The 20,587-nt window shown below is 35.4% G+C and overlaps 1 protein-coding gene across 1 annotated transcript; it reads right to left on the bottom strand.

The window, feature by feature from the left end:
* Window positions 1-8,701: 8,701 nt before the first annotated feature.
* Window positions 8,702-9,514, bottom strand: LOC107185508 (larval cuticle protein A3A-like; the record flags this gene model as incomplete). The annotated part of the gene is made up of 2 exons (XM_015573201.1): window positions 8,702-8,795; window positions 8,934-9,514. Coding segments are annotated over 2 exons (675 nt in total), but the record flags the coding sequence as incomplete, so codon positions are not given.
* Window positions 9,515-20,587: the final 11,073 nt, after the last annotated feature.

A 20,587-nucleotide genomic window follows, 5' to 3' on the forward strand; every position in this document is an offset into this window, starting at 1 on the left:
GTGTGAAAATAGATTGAAAATGAAAATATGTTTGAGTAAAAATATATGAAACAAGACATCGATATATATAGACGTGATATTTTAAAAAGTCATAATCCTATTTTCAATATCGAAGTCTCTAGTTACAATTAAATTCTAGTTAACGTCTCTAAAAATTATTGTATATACATTCAAAATTGTATACAACTGAGAATTTTACGTTCATAGTATTCATAGCTGTTTAAATTAAAAGACAATTTAGTACGATAATTGCTTGCTTAATATATATTTAATCAATATAAAGAGTTATTATATGATATAAATGAAAACTTACGCAATAATTACGTAAAAATGGTAATAAATGAAGGCCGTGCATTTCGATGGTAATAATGTTACGTAGCAACGACTTTTAATTGAATCTTATGTAAGATACTCTGATCTGTTGTTTTTGCTACATTTACATAATTCCTTAAATATTTGTAAACAAAACAAATAACTTCAATCATTAATTTAACAATTATTTACAAAATAATAACATATTAAAATTGCTGTATTGAAATTGAGGGGTATCAGTTCCAGGTCCTATAGCTTCCAGATAGTATAACTACGTATTAAAAATTATTTTGTAAATATCTTGTTAACTATTAGATTTAGGACGTATGAAGGTCAACACATTTTTACTCAGAGTTTGATACTCCATCGATCTATGGTACAAAAAATAGATCGTTCCGTTAAAAAATATCAAGGTGACCTTGAAATCTCAGAAATGCCTCCTTTCCACAAAAAAGGCACGTACCTTATAACATGTGCCTCTTGATGTCATATAAGTTCCACGCCTCAAAATTTTCATCAAGTGTACCCGTAAGTCATTATTCGAGGTGATCAAATTAGTTGAGACACCCTGTATACATAATGTATATACATAATGTACAACGCCATTTTTCGCCCACATGTTTTTCATCGACAAATATGAAAAAAAAAAAAGAAATGTGGTACCTCGTGAAGAATTAAACCAATTATACCTTCATTAACATTCTTACGTATTTTTTGCTTGAAAGAAAAAAAAAAGAAACGGATACATATGATCACGAACATATGCAGGGTCGTCCCTGGGCTGTTGGTCGCCTGGGTGCAAAAACAATATCGCCACCTTTATTAATTTAATATTATTTAATTAAGAATTTGATACGCAGTTTTTACTTTTATATCTATGTATATATATACGTAGCTTTAAACATTTATCATTCAAAAGAAATATTTTTAATTTTTATTTTCATACAATGAAACTGAATGATTTCATTTAAAATGAATATTATATTCCTCATAGAAGTACAAAACTAACGTATAATATTTGTAATAATTAGATTGCGGATGTTTATGCAGTTATAGAGTCCCTTGACTTGCAAAACATAGGTAATTAAAGATTCTAGTAAAATGTAATATTATCTGTGCATTATTATTAACATATTAAAATCCATAGTATGGAAAAGAAATTTCTGTGTAATTGGGGTTTTTCTATATTACTATCCAAAATTGTAAGTTTGCATAAACATCCGCAGTCTAGTAATAATAATGTTTTAGTTGATCAATAACGACCATTAATTACTAACACGAATTTAATCCAATAAATCTGGCTAAATATCATATGCTATTTTGGGCTATCCATAAAGATAGTTAATTCTTGTATACGAGTAGTGTTACAAAGACTACATATAAAAGTAATTTTATTGATTTTTATTTGTGTACAATTTTCGTAATCATAAGAGAAGTTCAAATTATTATTTTCACTAGCCAAAATTTTACGTATAATAAACGATCTGCGGCCGTCTCTGAGTTTGGCCGACCAGGTGCAGGGGGCACCTGTTGCACCCCCTCCAGGAACGGCCCTTTATGTATGTACCGTGCAGGCCAATTAAAATGATCAAATATTGTCGGCCCGGATCAGGATCCTTGCACAACGTTACGCAACGTCCCTCCGTAACGGGTTTCTATACACGCAGTGCCGAAATTCCGTAATTTTTCTGGAGCAGTCAGTCACCACACGATGCTACTTGGCGTCATGAAGCATAATTTCGTCAGACCAGTATGTAATAAAAATGCTAAAAGATCCCGCTTAGGCGAACGCAAAGGCAAAGAAGCATCAAAAACAGGAAATTCCAACAACAACAAAAAATAACAAAAAAACGAATTCAACATCGATTGGTAGCCTTGTTGCTGCACAATGCAACACGAGTGGAACGGAGAGCATGTTTATGCGATTTAAATGATTCGCGAAGAGAGACACACACGTGAAGTGCGATAAAAATATTACTGTATTAATCGGTCCATCGAAAAACAATCGCCGAAGGACGATGTGTTTGTCCGCCGAGAAAATTCTGTTGAGCAACCGGTTTTCGTGTGTATTGTTTTCAATTCCATCGACCAGACGGAAAGGAATTCCGTGAATTTTTATAATCATTCATTCATAGTTTCAACAATTGAAAATTCAGTACACCCAATTCTGTTTTGACACGAACTTTTTGTACACGATTTCAATTTAACACGATTTGGATTAAAAAGAAGATTCAATCTCTTTTTACACGATATGTTTTCATATAACACGATCGATCAAATTCGAAAAAATAATTTTTTGATGACAGATCTTGAATGAAGGTCTTGAACTGGGCCGTAAATTGGGTAATCCCTTTGTCAAAAATGATCCCAATGAGAAACGAGCTGGGAAGTAGGGGAGACCTATTATTCAAATAATTTTTAAACGGCCAATTTTAAAGTGTCCATATTTTCGAAGATATGTCCATAACGAGGACAAATAGGGCTATATCCTCATTTTTTTCAAATATTTAAATAATTCGCCGGTATAAAAACAGGGCATTTATTAAAAACAATTGCAAAATAAATGATTAAAAAATATCTTTTTTTACTGAAATAATTTTTATTTGGTACTCTTATGTCTCCACTGTAAGTTCCCGCAAAGCTCATTTTGATCAGTTTGTCAGAAAATCAACAATTTTCAGTTTTCAAAAATTCTTCGAGACACGTTTATATATCGCTAAAGACTACACCATATCCAAATTAGAACAAAATCCGAAATGGTGCTCCAAAAAGTGTCCGTTATCGCGTGGAATGACTCGCACGCGTTCAATTAAATTCGCGAATGACTGCTCTAGATCCACCCCATCTGTCTTCAACTTGTGTAGTTTTTCTTTCACCAGTACCCAAAATGTCATTTTTTTACCGATCGACAACTTTTCCCCCTCCCCATGACAATTAACGTGCAGGTGCACGCGCAAACGGTCGTCCAGAGGCAACAGCTGTATGTCTGTGTGGAAGTGCCCCGATTGACGGTCCAAATGTGTTCAGTTTCGCGGTATTTGGTTACATACCTGCTCGTACACACCGAGTAACTTTCACCGAATGAACGGCCGCCAAACACCGCCGCGCCCAATGTCACGATCCGCCCGGGCCCCATCGTAATCGCGCGCCCCGTATTACGTCGGGGCCATTCGTCCGCCGCCGCCGCAACAGCGTTGGAAACCGGTCCATTTTTCGGTGGAGCGAAAGAATTCGAGCGTAAGTGTACACGACGGGATGGATTGCCTTGGCCGAAACCTGGTACGGCGACGAGGCGGGTATCTTTATCGATTTAAAATTAGACAACGAGCGAGTCGACGCGTCATTTCGTTTAAATTGGGCGGTGTACTTTACTTTTTAATCTAAAAAGGTTCTCTGTTACCGCTGCATTTCACGCGCGCGTTCGACTGAATTTACGCACTGTTTGGACAATAACGCGTGCAATGGTCTATTTTCCCGGAAAGATGGCCAAAATTCGTGACATCGTTGGATTTCCATGAAAATCGGTATTTCCGTGTTTTTGAGGTTGCAGAATTCGAACGTCTTGTCAAAAATGGGAAATTCAGTGGATTTTATTTTTTTCGATTTTCATGGAAAATTCAGCATTTCTACATTTAGCGGGTGATGTATGTACATCAAATATGGTGTTGCAGATATTAATATTAAAGAAATATTTTGAAAATTTAAAGTAAATATTGCAAAAATATGAAATAAATATTTGGAATGTGTAAAATTGATATTTAAAATGTAAAAAATGTTTTTGAAAAATTAAAGTAACTTTCACACATCGTTTCAAGACTATTTAGACACCCTAATTAGTAAATAAAAATAGATGTACCCACACAATCGTTGACACTAATATAGCAAAAAAAAAATTGCATAGAAATGTCTTTTCTATATTAGGGATTTTATTATGTTAATAATAATGCATTAACAATATTAAATTTTATCGGAATGTTTATTTTTCTATCATTTGCAAATCAAGGGAGGCTATAAATGCATAAACATCCGCTGTCTACTCATGAGTTTTGGGACATTTTTTCTAAACTATGCAATAAGTGTTGCACGGCAGTTACGAAATTGCTGAAAATTTGATATAAGTAAAATAACGGCATCGAATATGAAATATGTGCCTAATATGAGACAGGGATTTCTACTAAAACGTACAATACCGGTATTATACCGATATTTTCGGTTGTACCTTCGCTCTATATAACCCTATATGTATAAACCCTACCCTTATAGAAACCGAAAAAATACCGGTATTTATTTCGGTGTTTGGTAATATATCGGTTCAGTATAACTTTGATGGCATAATACCGGTATCAAAATCATACCGGTTTAAGTCCCTGAAAATGAGACCCCCATAGTATCTCCATAAGGAAGTGCTGTAATACCCCTGGAATGTTGAGAACTTTTGAAAAAAACGACACCACTATTCGCATGAAATTGTGGTTCACGTGGAAACGATTGGTTGAATAAGACGTCAATAAATTTGTTTTTTCTCGTTGTAAGTGTCTATAGTCCAATGGCTCCCAAAGTGTAGGTCGCGACCCCCTGAGCGTCGCAAGAATAGCTGCGAGGGGTCGCGAGACGTTTTACAAAATAAAACAAAAAAATTCGTATTACTATACATCTACTTTGTATTTAGAAAAAAAATTAACGTGAGTTGCAACACTCTGGAGGTCGCAAGCAAAAGTTTCGTCCAAAAGGGGGTCGCAGCTTGAAAAACTTTTGGGAACCACTGCTGTAGTCATTTACTAAATAAGTTAAAGGTTAGTTTTTTAGTTTCTGTATTAGCTTGGAGTCTTACAAGGGAGTGAAACTTTGTGGATTTATAATGTGATTCAAACCAAGAATAACGGTGTGTTGTATTTGTACCCAGTCGCCCTTCAAGGGAGTGAAAACTAACCTCAAAGTCGAATAGACACTCCAACTTTTTCCCGTATAACTCTTAAAGTACAAGAGATAGAAAAAAATGTTTCCAACCAAAGATTAATGAAATAATAAGCGCTATATACTTACGTTAACAAAATTTTGAAAAAAGGTGTTTTAAAATTTTTGTTAAGAAAAAACTTTTTTCAAAAATTTATCAATGTAAGTTTACAGCGCTTGTTATATCATGAAACTTTTCTTTGAAACATTTTTTTCTTTCTCTTGTACTTTAGGAGATATCCGCGACAAAGTGCGAGTGCCTACTTGATTTGGAGATTAGTTTTCACACCCTTGAAGGGCGATTGGGCACGAATGAAACATACCGTTACTCTTTTCTTGAATCACTCTATTAAAACCACAAAGTTTCATTCCAATCCGTTCCTTCTGAATACATTTACTAATCAGATTAGGAAGTCCATACATTGACTAGGAAATGTATACATTTACTAAATTAACGCTTTTACTCTAACATATATTCATTGATAAATCGTCCAATCGTTCGGATTCTCGTTTACTGTCACCCCAGGCACGACAAGCAACGCCCGGCATTGAAATCTTCGATCTCGAACTTTCCTTCGGCCGTCAATTCGCGGCACTGAACATTCTAAAAGGGCGTGTACACACATGCTGGTCCTCTCTGTCTGTCCACCTCCAAAAAAAAGAAAAAAAAACACTTAATCGTTCTGGTTCAGTTTCGTTATGCAATCGATTTAAATCGAGGTTCGGCGTTCGGACGCCTTTCTCCCCCCTTGTGTCAGCGATTTCGGCTACCCACGCGGTCAGAGGGAACAATTTCGTCCGTGATTCGACGGTTTTCATCTCGTCGTTAACACCTCTATCGTGCTGTGTTGGTCATCGGTGACCGACTGTAGACTTTCCCTCGGTTACAGACGATGAATCGGTATGAAATGTAAAAAAAAAAATAACTCCTTGTCTGTCAACATTTAACGCTGAAACATACAGAAACGACTAAAAAAAGCATAACGTCTGTGCCTAATATAGAATAAGTACGCAAATGTGGTAACCTGACATCGGGTATACAATATTTTCAGGGAAGTCAAACGAAACATAGTTTTATTCTTCTTATTGATTAACGCACTTTAGTTATAGAATTATATTGGGTCATTCCACGCGAAATCTGACACTTTTTGGAGTAGCATTTCGGATTTTGGTGATCCTTGGATATGTTGTACTCTTTAGCGATATATAAACGCATTGCGAAGGATTTTGGATAATTTTTGAGATTGTTGATTTTACAGCTGCTTGAAATATTGTGTCAATCGTTTTCCAATAAATTGTAACTGTTGAACACAAACTGATCGAAATGAGTTTTGTGGGTGCTTACAGTGGAGACATCGGAGTACGTAATCAAAATTATTTCCGTTAAAAAATTTATTTTAACTATTTATTTTACAATTGTTTTGAAAACATGTAATGTTATAATAACGGGGCACTGTTTAAAAATTTGAAAAAATGAGGATATATTCCTATTTGTTCTCTTTGTGAACAAATTTTCAAAAAAATGGACATTTTCATAGGGTCAATTTTAAAGTCCCGATATTTTTGAAAAGTTGTCCATAAAGAGGACAAATAGGAATATATCCTCATTTATTATTAAATTTTTAGATAGTGCCCCGTTATTATAACATTGCATTTCTTTTAAACAATTGCGATATAAATGGTTAAAATATATTTTTCTTCAACTGAAATAATTTTTATTACATAGGTACTCTTTCGTCTCCACTGTAAGCACCCACCAAACTCATTTTGATCAGTTTGTTAATTCAACAGTTATGATTTATTGAAAAACTATTGTCACTATATTTCAAGCATCTGTAAAATACATCATTTTTTAAATTTTACACATATCCAATTGTCAACAAAATCCGACATGTTACTCCAAAATATATTAATTATAAAAAAATATATTTTTTCAAAATGTTCGAAATAATTTTAACCTCACCATTGGTTTTTGATTTTATAAAAAACAAAATACGATAAAGATGCAGCAAGCGGGATAAGGTAAATACGATTCCAGTCGACCTCAAGTTCTATGAGTCACATCGTGAACTGCATAAATCTCCACATCGTGTATATATTCGTTTAAATTCCAGGCAATCTAACAATAACACAACGAATCAGACGAGGAACACGAGAAGAATCGTTTCAGCTTTTTGTTCACTTAAAATTCCGCCTACCTGCAGGTCTTTTTCCGTATTTGAATCAGACGCCGTGACTTTCGCAAGGGGGGGGTGGGGGGGGGCTCTGCGTGACGCGGATAAATGCGGTCGAAATTTGACAACTTTTCGTCGGACTTCGCGAAGCAATTGAGAAAGAATACGAAAGTGGAGAGTAGAAAGTGGGTCGCCAAGGCGGCCCCGAAGAAGCGGGGCACAACCGGGCGTGGATCGCGATAACCGAAAACGCCACCCTATCCTCAAGGTTACGTGAAGGCGGGTCGACGAGGCCGTGGAACACAGCCAAGGACATCGACTGTGTCTCCCTTCGGGACCGAAAGCGCAAAAACCACGGAACAACTTTCTCGCCACCGTCACCGAAACTGTACTGTCCATTACAGTCGAAGCACACGCACACACACCTTCGATACGCCATCTGCACGGAACTGTATTAACCGTAACGCATGCGCACTGGAACCTTCCCCATCCGTATGCCGATTTATGATGCTCAGGTACTCCATTACACGGTAAAGGAACAACTGATAACGCGCGAAGGAAATGTTTCCACAAGGAAAAACCGATGACGCCGATCGACGTCAGTGGTGAGGACCAGTGGATTATTCTATGTGCGCAATGGTCACGTGGGTCCCAAACAGGATTGGTCGTTTCTTTGTTTATGAAGATGAAACGACCGTTACTGGTTCAGAAAATGATATGGAATTACCCTGGAAAGTGATTACCAATTCAGACACACTTCAATAGGGCTGTCGGGTATGTAGGCTGTGAGCTCGGTGTTACGGCGTTTTCGAGTATTTTCACATAAGGAGAAAAGCGGAGACGCGTTCTTAGATCACCATGTATACCTTAAGTTATTCCACCCGCCATACCCTAACTTAAACCATGCTGGATACCCTAACTTAGACCACTCCCGGTACCCTAACTTAGAATATCTTGAAGGCTTTAACTTGGAACACCCGCTATACCCCAACCTACACCCTTCTCGATATCCAAACTTGGACCACCCTCGATACTCTAACCTAGACATACTCTCTGTATACCCCAACTTGGACCACCCTCCACACCCTAATCATCCCAATAGACCGCTGTCTATTCCCAGAGGAGAATGTCGGATTGAAGTAATGCAAGGCGATATACATTGACAACAGCTTTTTAATTAAGTGGCAAAAGTAGTCAGCTAGAAAAATAAATAAAGATCAGCCTGAGTCGACACCGTTAATTATCTAAGACTAGTTCGTCGCTTAGAGGTAGTGTGCTGGCGCGGCATAGGTCAGTGCTGGAGCGGCGGCGAACTTGGCGATGGGCGATGGATGAGCAGAGTAGGCCAATGGGGCGCTATGAGCGACGGCGTACTGAGCAGGTTGGGCGACAGCGTACTGAGCGGGGTGAGCGACGGCGTACTGGGCGGGTTGAGCGACGGCGTACTGTGTGGGGTGAGCGACGGCGTACTGGGCGGGTTGAGCGACGGCGTACTGGGCGGGTTGAGCGATGGTGTACGGGGCGGGTTGAGCGATGGTGTACGGGGCGGCGTGAGCGACGGCGAGCTTAGGGGCGGCGTAGACTGGAGCGTGGGCCACTGGGGTGGCGACCTTGGCGATGACGGGGGCGTGGGCAGCGTAGGCCAGAGGAGCGGCGTGAGCAATAGGGGCGGCGGCGACGGCCTTGAGGGCAACAGTGGCGGCTTCCTTGCGGACGACTGCGTTGAATCCGTTGACAGAGTCAGCGGTGTAGTCGACGGTGCGCTTGGTGCCGTCAGGCTCGATCAGGGAGTAACTGCCCTGTACGACGTCACCGTCGCGGGTCTCCTGTTGGCTTTTGGCGTCACCGGTCAAGCTATCATGGACATCATAGGCGTAGCTGTATTGAGGATGGGGGTCGTAGTCAGCGTCCACGGTCTTCGCCACGGGGGCCACCGCCACGGTCTTCGTCACGGGGCCCACAGCCAGGGGCGCGGTAGCGTAGGCTAGGTGAGCCGGCTGGGCGTAGGACAGTTGAGCGGGGATGACACCGGCGTTGGCTGCAGCCACAAGGGCCAGGAAAGCGACGAACTGGAATAAAAAAAATTGTTATGAATTTCTTTTTGAAAATTTTGTAACCGTCTCGATAAGGCACCGTAAACGGATGATATTTCAGTTGGACGTATTGGCTCTATGAGTTTGTTGCACTTTGGTTAAACCTGGGGTCAAGTTGACTAGATTTCCTATCTTTAATAATTCTTGTTCTGCTACACAAGATTTAAATGAATACAATCACTTTTAAAAAACTGAGACCTAGCTACTTGCTTCCAATTATTCTAAGCTATTTCACAGATAGGGTATATATTGTTAGGGTATATAGACAGGATAATGTAGCTACTATACCACATGGGCCAGAGCACATTACGATGATTAAAGGAGATCAACTGGAACTACTAGTGAACACACTTGGAATGTACAATCACGAAACTGGTACCGAACGGTTCGGCCACTAAAATTTCGAACTGGTGTCTGATGAACTGAGATTAAACTAGATCTTGTTGAACTAGATCACGGCTAGGCCAGAGAACCAATTCTGGGGTTCTCGACTGTGCCCCGATTACTGATCCCGGAGAATCGTTTAAGATCGTCGGGATCCTTTTACCCACCTTGAAAGCCATTGTTGAGAAGATTTGGTTGGTTTGGATCGACTGAGCGACTGATGATGCCAAACTGTTGCTCCGGCCGGTTTATATACCAATGAGCCGGGCCACTGTCGTACCCTGTCTCCCCACCAGTATCGGATCGGGCCAGGTTCCGGCAGACTTTCATAGTTTGGCTGTAGATCGTATCAGCCGGTCGCACTTGAACTTGGCCGGTTACAATCAGGATACGGGACACACCCACGGGGGACTGGTGCTTGAATTTCGTGGTGAACCGTTAGGCCTGTATCATTGTCATTAGACCGTGGATTATGAGGATATGTGAAGTTTTCGTGGACTAATTAACAGAATCCGGAATCGGACGGAAATTTTGTTGAAGATACTTTGATCAGGATCTAGTTCGAATAAAAATACCATTATACTTTATCAGCCCTTTCGGACAACGTGTGTGTTGTAAATCCACAAAATCTGATGTCTAGTTATTAGACTGCTTAAAGGAATTAGGGGATCGCTACAGTGGCTTAATTAGTGTACATGGAAATGATAGGTAGAGAATAACAGTAACAGAAATTCTGCACTTTAAAAGTAAATTGTTACACATGATATAGGTATACTAGATAATTTAATAGATAAAAGTACAATACATTTTGGATAGCAGACAGAATGTAGTAGACGATATATTGTAGATGATGTTGTAGATATTGTAAATAATATAATAAACGATGTAGTGAATCATATAGTAAATGAAACCTTGTAAACGATACAGTGGATATTGTAGATAATATAATAGACGATATAGTAGGTAATATAATGAATCGTATAGTAGATAAGACGTAGTAGACAAGACATAGTACAATATGCTATATAAAATAAATTTATAGAAGCGATAATAAATGAATTTATAAAAGTTATTTTATCGGATCACGTGTCAGAAATAATTACATGTAATATAAATAAAATAAACAGATGAGGTAAGATCAACGGCCTTAAGTTTAGCCACGGAGAAACAGTATTGGGACTCGCTGAAAAAGAAATTTTATCGACTCGAGTTTCGAGTTCGAATTATACAAAATTCGTCGACATTGCATTTCAACGAGTCCTAAAAAAAGTTTCCACTAATAGGTGGTCATTTCATTAAAACTGCAGGTGTCTGAGGTATCTTCAATATACAGGGTTTTTATAAACGCGGCAGTGAAAACTTACAATCAATTGAACCCAGTGTTGCAGAAAACGAACACGAATATTACCTATTGATTAAAATCTTTATCATATTAAAAAAAACTTATTGTTAGCCCTAAATTTATCTCGAGTAATATAAATACAATTCATAAAATACAAATATACAATTCATCAGAAATTCAATTTTAATTCTCCATAATATTTCATCGTTATTACATTGCAATAAGAATAATTTAAGATTTTAGTCTAGATACTCATTTACGTATTGTTTATACAACTTAATTCGACATATTTTACAACTATAACAGAAACAAAGTAAAACTAAATAAATTCAGAATTCAGTATGTATTGACTTATGGAGCTGGGTCTATTTTGACCCCATTAGGTTGAAATCAAAATGTCTTTAGATTTCTACGTAATGAAGCTGCCAGTCAACCAAAACTATTACCCAGCAAATAATCAGGATAATAAACTATGCATATATTCGTACATATATAAGGTGAGTCAATAAGAACTACTATCTACAATAACCCATTACCTGATTAGTTCTATTGAAAACCCGGAAAAACGTTTTAATGAATTATGTAGCATTTTCTGGGACGCGTCGGATGGATGCAATTAGATTTTTTTATATCTTACTTTTTTCTTAAGATATCAAGGTGATCTTGAGTTGTTTCAAGGTCAATGCATCTATTTTTTTCAATACCATCATGCTATAGGTCGTTGAATTCGTCCTTCTAGTAGCAACAAGGTGGTATTAAAAAAACATGCATTGTCCTTGAACAAAAATTCAAGGTCACCTTGATATCTAAAAAAGAATAAATTATAAAAAAAATCAAATTGTATCTATCCGATGCGTCCTTTAAAATGCTACATAATTTCGTTACAACGTTTTTCGATAGAACCAATAGGCAAGAAGTTATTTTAGATAGTAACTCTTATTGACTCATCCAATATAACTATTGTACATTTTATAAATAAACAACATCATCTGATTCTTGCTCAATTATACGAACAAAGTTTAAAACAAATCTGAGTTATGAATCGTACTAATGAAGACTATCTAAAACATGCTGCAGTTTCATTTAAAAGAACAAAAGGTAACATTCATATCCCTGAAAACAATGCAGATAAACAAACTCTGACTTACAAATGTAGTGCATACTTGAATATAGTTCAGCTTTCGTGTAACAACATTTTTTTAGAAGTTCAAGGAACTTCCTGAAACTTTGTGACGACACTCACATGGGACGTTCTTATGTAAATAAATTTTTCACACCTTGAACAGAACCCACCCCAATTGCACGATAATCAGACCCACTTTTGTCCGATCGTTAATCAGGAATAAACAATAATGTGATAGAAAGAAAAGAAATTTCAAAAAAAATTGTCAGAAAAATTCTTTTCTTTCTGTCACATTATTATTTGTTACACACATACACACACACACACACACTGTTCTGTCACATTATTATTTAAAGAATTTTAGAAATAATTACAAAAATCTAAAGCATTTTTTCTAAAATTATAAATAATAATGTGACAGAAAGAAATGAATTTATCTGAAAAAATTTGTTTCGAAAATTCTTTTCTTTCCGATAAATCGGTTGTAAATCTGATGGCTAAAACAGAGTCAAATATAACATACATTTATTTTAATTATTCTGCCTTTAACAGTTTCAATCATCATCACCATCAACGTTATTATTGTTAGTATTTCACATCAAGGAATGTGATTATTCCAGTTATTATTAGTATCAGGGAATATTATTATTGTTATTATTAGTGTCAGTCTATGTTGTTATTATTAATACTATCAGTCGCCCGATATATTCGAAATGAATTATAATACGATCCTGGATCATCAATCGATTCTCCTTGACCTTATAGCGCGGAACTGTAGCGAGCTCAGGTAAACGGGGGAAAAAAACACAGAAAAGAAAGAATTTTTTGTTCAGATTTGTTCCGTATTAATCAACAGCGCTATTAATTTAATTAACAATTTTATTTACATCTCGCTCGGAATATCGTTTAAAAGACGCCCAATTATCGATTTATCTTAGACTTGTGTAAACAAGATAAAAAACAAAAACGAAACAGAGGAGGAAGGGTGGAATAAATAAAAAAAACTGGTTATTTAAATATCCCGCGGAATCGGTTCGATCTTCGAGTTTACGAGATTATTGGAGCCCGCTTTAAATAGAAATATCATAACCGCGATAGTATTGGATATCCACTGTAATATAGGTGAAACGTTTTCTAGCCGATCGGTATTCAATTTGTTTGTTTTTTTGTCGAAAAAAATCGTGCTTTTTGTATATTACACTGTGTTACAGCATCGATTTTGTAATCTTCGAAATCGTTGTATGTAACACAATGAATCTTTCTTTCTGAATATAAAATTTTTTTAAATGAAAAAAAAACATTTATAACAATTTTTAGAAACATATTTTATCGTAAAGAAATGGAATGAATATTACATGGATCTTTGTCGATGGATCTTCTACAGATTGTATGATCCTCGATGCTTTTGTTAATGTATAATAATACTGATGTCGATGTAACGCGATAAATAATCTTTTTAGAAGACAAATTGACGTGACTGGGCGAGCTTTAGGTATTCCTAAATAATATGAAGAATTAGTTCATTTTTGTTTAATATTCTATTTCTAATAACAAATAAATATTTATTTTACATTTGGAAAAAAATGTTTGGTTTCCAGTATTGAATAAATATTTATTCTATATTTCGAAAAAAATATTTTTTTCCTAACATGAAATAAACATTGTATGTATATTTAAATATTGAAAACGGATTGTATCTCTTTTTAATACTGGATGAATATGTATTCAATATTTTGTGCTACTAGGGTTATCTTTTGTGGAGTCTGAAAGAGTAAACGTTACAAACACCGTAAAAAAAAAACATTTTCGATCTAATTAATCCCAATGCTGTAATGCACTGTAGATTCATTAATATGATGTATATATGTAAATGTAGTAATAATAATGTCCATACGTATAGTGCAATTTACTAAATCATAGTATAAAATATAATAATGTAAAATATCAGTAAAATATATAACAATAATATTAGATAGAGACGTAATTAAAAACTATAGAAGAATAACACTATTAAACACTGCACACAAGATATACACAATAATTTTAGAAAATAAATTAAAAAAAGAAATGAAAGGTAAAGATAGATGATATAACAATTATACTTTATAACAATATTTGATATTATTGTTATTGTAATATATATTTAATTATGCGTCATATTATAAAAGAAGAGACTAATAATAACTGTAATTACAATTAAATAATAATTCAATGAAATACATGATTTGTTAATATTATAATAATAGTAACATAAAATGTGTTCATTACAATACAAATTTTGTATTGCAAATGCATTTGTCATGAAAAAATTGTCGTATATTTAATTAAATTATTGTTACATTATAAGTAAAATTATTGTTAGTATATATTCTGTTACAACGAAACCAGTTGAAATTTTTTCTAAATAATTAAGGATTTATTATTTATCACGGATTTAAGTCGAATCAAAATTAAGGAAAAAATTAAACGATATGCACTGACATACGGGAGAGTAATATCTGCGACGATTCTCAGGGAAAATCACGGAAAATTTACTGAGCAAAGAGAATATTTATAACGTCATGTAAATCGGAAGGATATTCGTGTCAGAGGAGAAAACCGCTGCAATGTGTCTTCCTTCCTGAACGATATTTATTTATTCGGTCAGTAATTAAAATGCCAAAGAAAACTGACCAAACTAATAAAACGATTGTTATTCACGGAATCGAAAAAGCGAACTTAATATCACCGACAAAATTAGTTACAGGTAAATTATACGATACTTTAATTATCGCAATAATTAATTTTCAGTAATAGACGTCAATTGACACATCGTAAACAAAGTTCACAAAATTTCCTTGTGCAAACACAAATTAACCACGTGAAATAGAACACTTGCAAATAGATAATTGTAGTTTCTTAATTTCATAAATCTTTCAATTCTTAATTCAATCTTAAATTCAATTCTTAAATATATGCTTAATTCAATTCTTGATTCAGTTCCTAATTCTATTCCGCAATTCAATTCCTAGTTCAATTGCCAATCCAATTCCTAATCCAATTCCTACTCCAATTCTTAATTCAATTCTTAATCCAATTCCTAATCCAATATCTAATCCAATTCCTAATCCAATTCTTAATCCAATTCTTAATCCAATTCTTAATTGAATTCTTAATTGAATTCTTAATTCGATTCTTAATTTAATTCATGATTCAATTCATAATTCAATTCTTAGCTCAATTCTGAATTTACTTTTTAATTTAATTCTAATGTAATTCTCTGCATTCATGTAATATTCTTCCTTACAGTTTCTTGAAATATCTACCGAAGAGACATGAAGGTTCAATTGTAAATGTATACAATAAAATGTATTGTAAATGAGACGATAAATGCAAAAAGGAAGACAAAGGAGATTATTAAAGAGGTATATGAAGTAATATCTTAACGGGCCGACCGCCAAAATGGTTACCATCACATGTACTAACACTTTCTACTACCAATTACATTCGCAAGTACATGTAAATGGTGCTTCGTTCGAAAACTGGATGATTTTTCATGTAATTTAATAGTGACTGTCACCATCATGGCAATGAACGTGCGTACCGAAACAAACTTGTAGTCCTTCCACGGATCAATTGTCCGTCGAAAGTCGCTTGGAACCTTGAAAATCCTTGAACAAACGACATTGAACGAGTAAGTATGGTTGTTAGAACGTGAAAGTACATTTCTAACACGCGTAACATATCTATCATTGATCTCAAATTAATATTTGACCAGTCGTTTCACAATAAATGGTCGATTTTAGTAAATACGTAGATATATTTAACGTTACTTTTATGAATGAAAGTTATTAACATTGATCCATTCGAAGTGGGAAGATGTAAGTGACGGGGGAGGATGAGTAAAGTACATTAACCACGAGAAATAGAAAAGTTACAAATAGATAATTATACTTTTTAATTTACCAATTCTTTTAATTCATAAGTCAATTCGTTCGAATTCTCTCTTTTGTTTAAACTCCTTTTCTCTATACTTAATCGAACCGCAGCCGTCCAGCAATAATGTCGCGACGTGGCGATCGATTTTCGAAATTCCACCGATCTCCAGGGCCGAGTGAAAAGAAATATATACAGGGTGTATCAAAATGCTTGGGCGAAACTTAGGTTATAAGTTCAGTGTCGAAACCAAAAGAAAAAGAAAAGAAACAAACAATTTATATAAACGTATTTTCCCCGTTTTGTTCGAATAAAATTGTAATAGAATTGGAATTCAGAACATATCAGACATTGGTCGAGAACGAGGATGCACATCACAGTTGACTAAACCTGCCTTTTAATTTCCTGAGAAATGAATTAAAATTTGGCTACATCTAGTGGATTGTTTATCGGTACACGAAATATATTGTATTGTATTATAATAACTAAAAAAGGGAATACAAGAATTTGAGTGAGTGTGAATTAGAGAATGAGAAATAAGTATAAAAAATAAGAAATAAATAAAAAAATAATAATAATTCTATTCTATTCTATTCTATTATAACAATAATAGTTTTCAAATCTCCTCATAAGTGAAAATCCAATGGATCCAAATCAGATGATCGTGGAGGCCACGAAATAGGTCCACGCCATAAAGATAAATAAATTATAAAAATGCGTTTCAGGACTTACAGTGTTAAAAAATTTATTCATATACTAGTGTGATATCTACTATCGATTAAATAATTACTGTTTTCATTATAACACTGCAGTTCACAATTATTATGTCCTTCACACCTCTACCTGCAAAAAAACTATTGACATCGAATTATGTCCCCCTCGATACCATCCAACTTTTGTTTGAAACACTTTCCGGTATCACAAAGAATTTCAGAGATACTCGAGGGGATCGATTTAAATGGGACACACTGTATATACATATATGTACAAGAACGAGTAAATTAAGTTACTAAAATAAGGAAATGATTAAATATTGATTTTTCTCAATTCCTTGTTTTATACTCGAACAATTTTCGCGCCACCGGTTAAATATGTCCATTTACTTACTATTGTTTATTCATCAGTGAAATCTGTATTTTTTCTTTTCAATATAATTTTCCAATTTTTGAAATTAAAATCTACACGTTATGAAAACGGTATAAATATTAAATACACATATTAAATCACATTCATTAACACATCTATCATTTAAAATTCGACTTCAATAGTTACAAATACTCTCTAGTGTTCATTCATCGAGGTGTACTTAACCTGTAACGAAATTTTTTCGTGACCCAATCTTTTGATACACCCTGTACACAAGGCCCGTCGCGAAACTTTCGAACGGATACGTATTCGGATCTACCTGGATCGTTGCGTCACATCTAACGTTACCGGGCAAACAGAAGTGGAGCACTTTCATAAAGAAAAAAAAACGAAAAAAAATAGTCCGGCCCCGGGCCAGCCGAAACCGCCTCGATCGGATCGGATCGATCGATCGATCGATCGATCGACGGTTGGCCCGGGGCGATCGACGGTAGATCCAGATCCAGGATCCGAGACACCTCCGGCTTCTGTTCGACTCGAGGGGTGCCGCCGTCGTGTCGCTTCGAGGTTCGCGAACCAGCCCCCCCCCCTCCTACTTCGTCGAAATCAATGTCACGCAACTCGTATTTAGGTCTTCCGCACTTGTTGCCCGACAACCGTACGAATTTCAATGCGTCCTATTAAACTGACCCTTTTTCCTCGGAAAAAAATGTACGAACGGGCCCCACGCGTAGGGATAAACCGATCAAAAAAATTTATCAAAAAAGTATCGATATCTTCTTACAGGGGAACACCGCGAGAGCTGACTCACGGAATGGAATGAAATTTTCTGGGTTTATAGAGTGATTGAAGACAAAAATAAGGGTATGCTTTATTTGTGCCTAATCGCCCTGTAAGGGTGAGAAAACTAACCTCAAAGTCAATTAGGCACTCCCACTTTTTTGCGTATAACTCTTAAAGTACAAGACATAGAAATAAATGTTTCGAATAAAAGTTTAATGGTATACTAAGCATTATAAACTTGTGTTAACAAGATTTTGAAAAATGCTTTTTTTCTTGAAAATGAAATTTTAAAAAACTATTCTCAAAATTTTGTTAGTGCAAGTTTTGAGCGCTTATTATACCATTAAACTTTTGTTTGAGACTTTTTTTCTATCTCTTGTACTTTAAGAGTTATACGCAAAAAGGGAGAATGCCTATTTCACTTTGAGGTTAGTTTTCACGTCCTTAAAGAGTGATTGAGCACGAATGAGACATACAGTTATTCTTGTGTTGAATTACTCTATAAGCCCACAATGTTTCATTCCAATACGCGAGTCAGCATTCGCGGTGTTTCCTTGTTAGTATATCGCATCAAAAATATCGATACCTACTTATATCGAAGGAAAATGAATGCGAAGTTCTGTTTTATTAATATAATATATGTTAACCGGAGTCGAGCAGGATTTAATTCGAATAATACATAGTGAAAAGCTGCAGGATCTAAGGGTTCTGAGCTTTAAACAGTTAACGAGGTTAAATAATTGTTTGCCAAATATCGACTCATTGGGGAAGAAGTATTATGTCATTATTTCATTATAAAAATTGAATTTTTAAAATTGGTAAACAAAATTACCGCTTCAAGTTTCGAGAGTTTCGAGTTTTGATAGTTTTGCGAGTATCGAAATCTTGCAAAGTTTCGGATTCGAGTTTCAAAAATTGAAAAATTAGGTTCCATATCTGCATCATTTTTCACTGAAATCATTAGTTACGCACGTATCGAAGCAGTTCCATTTACGTGCTGCCAACCCTGTATGTATTTTTTCTACTAACTTTATCAACATCGAAATTTTTAAAAATCGTTTATGTTAAATTAGAGACAAAGCACACATTTAAAAAGAAACAATATACATTACAAAACAGTTTACAGTCATCTTCCCTTGAGGCGCCGTATATATTTCCCGTTCCAGTGTTCCATAATTAAGAATAGAAATAATTTCCCAATTTCTGGTCGTGACTTCACGAATGACTTTATAAAATATCATTCTGCATAAAAGTCCACAGCCACAATTACATAACCGTTACTTTCAAATTTAATATTAATCCAACACTCGAAATATGCCGTGAAAACTGTGAAACGGTTTCGATACACATTCGCGATGTGTAACTGTAACTGTGCATATTGATACCAATCGAATTTCTCGATGTGCATCGAACCTACTACGGTATTACGTCATCGACCTATTACATCACGAGCAGGTAATCTGGTCATCTTATTTCTTTTCAATACTCGCGAAAATAACCAGTTGATTCCGCCAATTATGGGACGAAGTCAAGGTCGCCGAACGAAATTTTGGTTTATTACGTCTCCCGAACCCGTGGTGAATTACCACGCAGCGAATAAATAATTCGTTCGTTTCACGTGGGGCGTCACGAGTCGCGGTGATCGCCGTTAACCAATCAACTGACATTATAAAGTATGCATGTATTTCTCGAATTTTATTACGATTATTCGAACGATTACAACGCGGCACATACACTGAGTAATTAACTTCTAACTTATGAACGTTGAAATCATTTGAACGAGGTCTCGAATCGTGAGACTCGATCCTCTCGATATGTACGAAGTTTCGATATATTATCGAAGTGAACTATTTCGATAATAAAGTGACACGTTCCGAGGTTAAATGTTCGAATGTAAAATATAACGAAGAAAGTTTTACTATGAATTGTTTTATACGTCCTTAATGTATCAATCTCTAATAACAATGCAATTATGCAAGGTAGTTCATTTCTCGTGGCTACCCAAAAAACTATACGAAGAGATATTTATATTAATACACGTATTACATTATAACTGACAACAACGCAGTTAACGTCGAGAACGTTTGAACGAGGTCTCGAATCGTGAGACTCGATCCTCTCGATATATACGAAGTTTCGATATATTATCTAAGTGAACTATTTCGATAATAAAGTGACACGTTCCGAGGTTAAATGTTCGAATGTGAAATATAACGAAGAAAGTTTTAATATGAATTGTTTTATACGCCCTTAATGTATCAATCTATAACAATGCAATTCTCTAAGATAGTTCATTTGTCGTGGCTACCAAAAAACTATATGAAGTGGTATTTATAAAAATATAGGTTGGCATTATTGTAAAAATGGAATATACATATAGTCCCATTCGTCCTTTACTATGGAATCATAATGTCCCAATATA

This window comes from Dufourea novaeangliae, unplaced genomic scaffold (assembly GCF_001272555.1).
Source record: "Dufourea novaeangliae isolate 0120121106 unplaced genomic scaffold, ASM127255v1 scaffold48, whole genome shotgun sequence".
NCBI classification, from domain to species: Eukaryota; Metazoa; Arthropoda; class Insecta; order Hymenoptera; family Halictidae; genus Dufourea; species Dufourea novaeangliae.